At 41.9% G+C, this 7,970-nt stretch overlaps 1 protein-coding gene across 3 annotated transcripts; it reads left to right on the top strand.

Moving 5' to 3' along the window:
- The first annotated feature begins 310 nt into the window (after window positions 1-310).
- On the top strand, window positions 311-7,970 carry LOC136520366 (LRR receptor-like serine/threonine-protein kinase ER1). Of its 3 annotated transcripts, none has more exons than XM_066513838.1 (27): window positions 311-635; window positions 1,442-1,571; window positions 1,657-1,728; window positions 1,816-1,887; window positions 1,969-2,040; window positions 2,134-2,205; window positions 2,287-2,358; window positions 2,598-2,669; window positions 2,778-2,849; window positions 2,935-3,003; window positions 3,102-3,173; window positions 3,302-3,373; window positions 3,511-3,582; window positions 3,667-3,738; window positions 3,847-3,918; window positions 4,002-4,073; window positions 4,208-4,279; window positions 4,359-4,430; window positions 4,504-4,575; window positions 4,655-4,726; window positions 4,809-4,877; window positions 4,958-5,029; window positions 5,114-5,187; window positions 5,281-5,409; window positions 5,636-5,983; window positions 6,279-6,649; window positions 7,284-7,970. In XM_066513838.1, the coding sequence occupies exons 1-27, from the start codon at window positions 545-547 to the stop codon at window positions 7,623-7,625; spliced, it is 2,919 nt and encodes a 972-aa protein (XP_066369935.1). In that variant the 5' UTR covers window positions 311-544; the 3' UTR covers window positions 7,626-7,970. The 3 variants fall into 3 exon arrangements, with proteins under 3 accessions (XP_066369935.1, XP_066369936.1, XP_066369934.1); XM_066513837.1 differs by having other exon boundaries at window positions 313-635; window positions 6,276-6,649; XM_066513839.1 differs by lacking the exon at window positions 4,809-4,877 and having other exon boundaries at window positions 312-635; window positions 6,276-6,649.

Below are 7,970 nucleotides of genomic sequence, written 5' to 3'. Positions count from 1 at the left end.
AATGAGGGGTAGTGTAGGTCCAGGAAGAACTTTAGGAGGTTTTAGGAGGGGTGGAGCTCCTAAAGAAAAACCAGTCTCCTAAAACTTTTAGGAGGTTTTAGGAGAGAGTGTTTGATTCTTTAGATAGATTCTATCTAAATTTTAGCTCCTAAAGCTTTTAGGAGGGGAACCAAATATGGTCTTAATCTGTTTCTTTTTTAATTAAAATAATATTTTTTTCTTACAATTTTATTTTAAATTCCTCCACGACCGTAGCCGAACACCCCGTAGCCTCTACTAGTAGGAAGCTACTCCTCCGAACCAGTCCTAGTAGTAGGAAGCTACTCCTCCATAGCCCATAGCCCCTGCCCTGCCACTCTATAGCCCAGCCATACAGCTACTCGCTGTCACTGAGCCAGCGGCGCAAGTGCGCAAAGCCGAGCGCGAGAACCCACGAAACCAACCGAGCTCCGCCCCCATTAAGGCCGGCTGGCAGAGGCAGGCTCGCTGCAGCACGCTTCGCGCTCCATCGTCGCTGTCCTCTCCCTGTAATGTCACTCCCCCGATGCCTGTCCGCAGCTCAGTGGCCATGACGACGACGGCCGCCCGTGCTCTCGTCGCCCTCCTCGTCGTCGCCGTCGCCGTCGCCGACGATGGTTGGTGATCTGTTTCTTTTTTCGATATCCATTTCTCTTTATTATTTCTTTCTTCTCTGGGAGCCCTCTGGTTGCCTACTGGGGAGCAAAGATTCTGGGGTTGGGTTTGTTAGGATTAGTATTTTATTAGCGCTGCAAGTACGCGCTTTTGGAGGCATAGTGATTCGCTAGTGTTCCATTCCCATTTTTTTATTGCCGTATAAGCCCGTAAACCCGAGTCTAACACTTAACTAATCCTTGTGAGCTGTGCCTCTTCTCATCTCATCTTCTATTCTTCTCTTATTCCTTGCCTACGAGCTTTTAACTAGTCTGCCCATGTTTCAAAATGTGATCTTTTTTCTCTTCATGTTATGTTTTATTTTTTTACATGTGCCTTCTTGTGCTCCTTATTGGAGCAAATGCTCAGAACATTATTAAAACATTTGAGCATCGATTCTTGTTTCTTTGTTTGGCCCTTCAGTGCTGGAAGCTTGCTCTCTTTTGTTTAGCCTGTTCTATTTTTGTGTGTTTTAGCTGTGTTTGGTTTGCTATTCTGGAGTATGATCCTGTTTCCTATCTGAATGAATCCAAGTAGCTTCATATTTCACCATCGTGTCATATTTGGGCTTTCCAAATCTGACGTTCCCCAGTTCCTTTGCTTTCCTGCCTGAAAACACTAGTCTTTTTTTTTCAACTATCTTGTTATCCGACTCCCTTTCTGCGGATATTCCATTTGCCGAATCGTCTGTTCAGGTTTCTACCAGTCTGTAATCTGTTCTGTGTCTCCGTTTTTTTTCTGCTAATGCGGCTAGTTCTGCATCTTCCAGGGGCGACGCTGGTGGAGATCAAGAAGTCCTTCCGCAACGTCGGCAACGTACTGTACGATTGGGCCGGCGACGACTACTGCTCCTGGCGCGGCGTCCTGTGCGACAACGTCACATTCGCCGTCGCTGCCCTGTAAGAAGAGCGTCCATTAATTTGCTCCTTTCCCAACTATTGCGATGTGCAGCCACTGATGCGGGTTGGCGCCAATTCAATGCAGCAACCTCTCTGGCCTCAACCTTGAGGGCGAGATCTCTCCATCCGTCGGCAGCCTCAAGAGCCTCGTCTCCATGTACGGACGATTTCTTCTTTGACTGCTGTTGATTGGAGTTTAGTTTACTGACCTGTGTTAACTGGTCTCCTTTGCATTCACATCCAGCGATCTGAAGTCAAATGGGCTATCCGGGCAGATCCCTGATGAGATTGGCGATTGTTCATCACTTAGGACGCTGTAAGTCGAACTTCGAGTTACCCATGTTTAGTTGTGGTTGTGGTGGTAGTGTTTTTATTCAAACTTTACCTTTTCGTTTAGGGACTTTTCTTTCAACAACTTGGATGGCGACATACCATTTTCTATATCAAAGCTGAAGCACCTGGAGAACTTGTGAGTCGTCTTCTCTCTGAATCCATAGAAATACACGTCATTTGGGGCTTTGGAATTTTTTACAGATTTTGTGGTGCTGTTTGTGATTTCTAGGATATTGAAGAACAACCAGCTGATTGGTGCGATCCCATCAACATTGTCACAGCTCCCAAATTTGAAGATTTTGTAAGCTACTACTGCTACATGATTCTTGTAAGGTGGATCAACTAGGATGGTTCAGGATTTCTAATGTGTTGCGCACTCCAGGGATTTGGCACAAAACAAACTGACTGGGGAGATACCAAGGCTTATCTACTGGAATGAGGTCCTTCAATATTTGTAAGTCATCCTTGAGGTTCAAAAAGTTTTGTACTAGTGCTGGACTGCTGGTACTGTACATACATTGCTACTATATATTTAAGGGGCCTGGCTGCTCAGTAAAAGCTAGGCAGCATTATTAAGTCTTTATTGTTTGGATATATTCTTGTGAAATGGCATTCAAACACATAAGTTGTTACTGAAACATCAAGTAATTTCTTCTAAGTTTTGTGGCTAAATTAGTAAACTATAATTACTAGGGGCTTGCGGGGCAATCGTTTAGAAGGAAGCCTCTCTCCTGATATGTGCCAGCTGACTGGTCTTTGGTACTTGTAAGTACACTGCTTGCCTAGTTTGCTGCAAGTTTGTTTGTGTTTTTTTCTAGGGAAGTTTGTTGTGTTTTTTAAATCTGGTTTTAAGCTTCGCACTAATTTGATCAGTGATGTGAAGAACAATAGCTTGACTGGGGTGATACCAGACACCATTGGGAACTGTACAAGTTTTCAGGTCTTGTACGTATATGCATTCTTGCCACTCTTGAAATAATTGATTTAACTTTTCATATATATCATTTTTCCTAACATTTTATATTGGTAGGGATTTGTCTTACAACCGCTTTACTGGACCGATCCCATTCAACATTGGTTTCCTACAAGTGGCTACACTGTATGTGCTGTTTGCCTGTTTCTTTTCACTGAAAATAATGTAATTACATGCCTAATATATATAAGCTTACCTGCAAAGATGCATGTACCCTTTATTAGGTCCTTGCAAGGGAACAAGTTCACTGGTCCAATTCCTTCAGTAATTGGTCTTATGCAGGCTCTCGCTGTTCTGTAAGTCCTACAGTGAATTCTACAGTTATTACTAGATAATTGACTAATCTACAAATGAGACATTGCTTTCTCGTCGCCGTTAGTGAAAGAAATGTGATTGCTAATTCATGGAACTTTTACTCTATCAGAGATCTGAGTTACAACCAATTATCTGGTCCTATACCATCTATACTAGGCAACTTGACATACACTGAGAAGCTGTAAGAATTCTTGTCCCCCTAAATCTGGTTCATAGATTTTCAAGATTTTAGTTTTAACTGATACAATTCACCCTAGAAACAGTTTGATGTGAACATATTTCTAAGTTTATGTCTTTATACATGTTAAAACTTCATAGGTACATCCAAGGCAATAGGTTAACTGGGTCGATACCACCAGAGTTAGGAAATATGTCAACACTTCATTACCTGTAAGTTTTAGTATTTCTTCTGTTATGGATATGAAGATTCAGGTTGACCATTAATCTATCTTTGACATAACTATCTAAATTCAGAGAACTGAACGATAATCAACTTACTGGGTCAATTCCACCAGAACTTGGAAGGCTAACAGGCTTGTTTGACTTGTAAGTACTTTTCATGCACCCTCTTTTTACTTGTCACGTGAACCAGTGTTTTCTTCTTTTCCAGAAAACTACATTGCATGAACATAGCTGATTCTACTTGTTTCACAGGAACCTTGCGAATAACCACCTTGAAGGACCAATTCCTGACAACCTAAGTTCATGTGTGAATCTCAATAGCTTGTAAGCTCAAATTATTTCTGAAAGTTTGCAGGTCATGTGCAATGTTGCAAGTATCTATATAACATGCTAATTTTATTTAACAGCAATGCTTATGGCAACAAGTTAAATGGGACCATTCCTAGATCGTTGCGGAAACTTGAAAGCATGACCTATTTGTAAGTTCGAATAGATTTTGAGCCTCATGCTGTGCTAAATTGAGTTGAACGCATTTCCAATTTTTTGTACTGATATGCTCTTTTGCTCATATTGATTCGTATCTCGCATTCAACCTTTTCCTTTGTTTCTTTAGAAATCTGTCATCAAATTTAATAAGTGGCTCTATTCCTATTGAGCTATCAAGGATCAACAATTTGGACACGTTGTAAGCCTTCATCAGCTCACACGTATTAAGAGTATCCATTTCAAGCTAATGCTATATATAACATAGATACATGTACCAGGGACTTATCCTGTAACATGATGACTGGTCCAATTCCATCATCCATTGGCAGCCTAGAGCATCTATTGAGGCTGTAAGTTTTTTGGGCCTACGGTTTCTTGGTATTTTTCCTGCTTCATTTCCTGACATTGAACATGTTTCTCTAGTAACTTGAGCAAGAATGGTCTAGTTGGATTCATCCCTGCGGAGTTTGGTAATTTGAGGAGTGTCATGGAGATGTAAGTACTTGACCTTATTTATGTGAATCCTTTTATTGGCCTTGCATTATATTTTGAATGACTTGACTGTTGTTTCTAGAGATTTATCCTATAATCACCTTGGTGACCTGATTCCTCAAGAACTTGAAATGCTGCAAAACCTGATGTTGCTGTAAGTTGTATCCAAGTTTTTTAGTCTGTAAGTTTAGTTTCTCAAGTGCAGCTTTGTTCTGAATCATCATTTACTCTTGTAGAAAACTGGAAAATAACAATATAACTGGCGATGTCTCTTCTCTGTTGAACTGCTTCAGCCTCAATATCTTGTAATTTCATAACCTGAATATTGGAAGGATGCACAAAATTTTGTATTTTTCTAACATTGACCTTTTGCATCTTTCGACAGAAATGTGTCATACAATAATTTGGCTGGTGTTGTCCCTGCTGACAATAACTTCACACGGTTTTCTCCTGACAGGTATTGTGCTCCATGATTTCAATCACGACTATCTTTTTGCTTATACATGGAAATAGTAGTTTAGCGATCTTGTTATTTCTTCAGCTTTTTAGGTAATCCTGGACTCTGTGGATATTGGCTTGGTTCTTCGTGTCGTTCCCCTGGCCACCGAGAGAAACGTAAGAAGATTGTTGCATTCGTCAATTTATCTGACCTGAATTTTTTCAATACATTATAAACCAAGATCTTTTCTTCCTGGTTTTTCTATTCAGCGCCAATCTCAAAGACTGCCATAATTGGTGTTGCTGTGGGTGGACTTGTTATCCTCCTGATGATCTTAGTAGCTGTTTGCAGGCCACACCGTCCACCTGCTTTTAAAGATGTCACTGTAAGCAAGCCAGGTAATGCATTTACTAACTTTGGAATCTCCTCTTACAATAATATGGTTGTCCACCACCTTATTTAGTGTCTTATCTTGTAATGTTGATGTACTAATAATTTTTGTCAATAATAATATTGTCTGGATTCAACTCAGTAGTTTATTTTGTAAAAAGTTATAACTCGTCTCTAATAGTTGATGCTAGAACAACATTGATATCCTGTAATTGATATCCATTCTGTTTGCAGTGAGCAATGCTCCCCCCAAGCTGGTGATCCTTCATATGAACATGGCCCTTCATGTATACGATGATATAATGAGGATGACTGAGAACTTGAGTGAGAAATATATCATTGGATACGGGGCGTCAAGTACAGTTTATAAATGTGTTCTCAAGAATTGCAAACCAGTGGCAATAAAAAAGCTGTATGCCCACTACCCGCAGAGCCTTAAGGAATTTGAAACCGAGCTCGAGACTGTTGGTAGCATCAAGCATCGGAATCTAGTCAGCCTTCAAGGGTACTCATTATCACCTGTTGGGAACCTCCTCTTTTATGATTATATGGAAAGTGGCAGCTTATGGGATGTTTTACATGGTAAGTCCAGGTCCCAAACCCATTCAAACATTTTTTTTGTGGTCACGGAATCATGAGAACAGTTTATAAAGCGACCAGGAACTAGCACCACTATGCTGCTTTTCATTTCAGTAGTCTTTCAATAGTCTTTATTAGTTTCATCTCAATAGTCTTTGTTTGTTTACCTGTCACACAACATCAGTTGGGCTCTCAAGACAGTTCATGTTTTGATGAAGGCTTGCTTATTTAATGGTCATGGATATTTGGCTGCAATTACTATACCATTTCATAATGTAAACCTATTTTCTTTCAGAAGGTTCATCCAAGAAGAAAAAACTTGACTGGGAGACTCGCCTACGGATTGCTCTTGGTGCAGCTCAAGGCCTTGCTTACCTTCACCATGACTGCAGTCCACGAATAATTCACCGGGATGTAAAATCAAAGAATATACTCCTTGACAAAGATTATGAGGCCCATCTTACAGACTTTGGCATTGCTAAGAGCTTATGTGTCTCAAAAACTCACACGTCAACCTATGTCATGGGCACTATTGGCTACATTGATCCTGAGTACGCTCGCACTTCCCGTCTCAACGAAAAGTCTGATGTCTACAGCTATGGCATTGTTCTGCTGGAGCTGCTGACTGGCAAGAAGCCAGTGGACAACGAGTGCAATCTCCATCACTTGGTAACTATTCTTCAGTTTCCTGCATTTGTTCAATTAGAAGTCAGCTTTCCTTAATCTTATATCGCTTTGGATTCCAATAGTGCCCAATAATTGCTGAACAATGACCATTAGGCTTGTGTTCCTACGAGGGGACCAGCGACACGAAACCTAGCATGTGAGTAGAGCTATCTGCACTGTAGACCAGCTGTGGACTGATGAGCTGATCCATTGGATTTGGTGACTGAAAGCTCCATTATAAGTAGCTGTATGTCTGTCCCCTAAAGCCTACCGTTGGTGTCCCCCTGTCATAAATAATGTAGATGGAAAGCAAAAAATGAACTAACAAGATGTCAGTGGTTTATCATGTGCCCTATAGCTTTCCATGCGCAACAGTTTAAGTGACCTCAGATTCAAACAGGTGGAACATGACTCAAAATTGACAGTAGGTATGCGCAACAGTGTGATAAATTATGAGTCAGTTTGTAGTTCCAGAATTGATTCATTTATAAAATCATAACATGCGCTGGTGGCGCTGCTTGTTTGGAAGAAACGTTTTCCATATATTGTTGAAACACAGGAAAAAAAGACTTTAGTACTGATCAGCAGATACCGAGTCAAGCTCTGATGAGGTTATCAATGTATCCTCCAATTGCAGATCCTATCGAAGACGGCAAGCAATGAAGTCATGGATACCGTGGACCCTGACATCGGAGACACTTGCAAGGACCTCGCCGAGGTGAAGAAGCTGTTCCAGCTCGCGCTCCTTTGCACCAAGCGGCAACCCTCGGACCGACCGACCATGCACGAGGTGGTGCGCGTCCTGGACTGCCTGGCGAACCCTGATCTGCCGCCAAAGCCGTCCGCGCATCAGCTGGGCCAGCTGCCGCAGCCGTCTCTGCGGGGCACCGGCGCTCTCTCCTGCGCCAACTCGTCCAGCACCTCAGACGCCGAGCTGTTCCTCAAGTTCGGCGAGGCCATCTCGCAGGACATGGAGTAGGGAAGAGAGGTCTGGGAGTTAGGCGTGTGGAGAGGATGCAGGTAGTAGTGGGAGTTGTTGACTGACATTTTGTGGGATGCAGGAGGAGATTAACATGGGACAGTAGGGTGTTGTTAACTGTAAAAAGTCATGTGCCTCTAGAGCAGCAGAGCTTCTTCCTCCCCATTTTTCTTTGGTGGTCTAACTTATTATTAGGAGGCCTACCCCAACCTATTTGGGACTTAAAAGGCTTAGTTGTTGTTGTTGAACTTATTAGGAGGCTGTATTGGTCATCTCTCGCGGTTCTCTGCTTGATGATCTTGTGTGACTTTTGCCGTGTTGGAATCATGGAAGCTACTTTCATGA

Source organism: Miscanthus floridulus, chromosome 18 (assembly GCF_019320115.1).
Source record: "Miscanthus floridulus cultivar M001 chromosome 18, ASM1932011v1, whole genome shotgun sequence".
Taxonomy (NCBI): domain Eukaryota; kingdom Viridiplantae; phylum Streptophyta; class Magnoliopsida; order Poales; family Poaceae; genus Miscanthus; species Miscanthus floridulus.
Note: the sequence above shows the minus strand (reverse complement) of the source record. Positions and strands in the feature narration are given on the sequence as shown.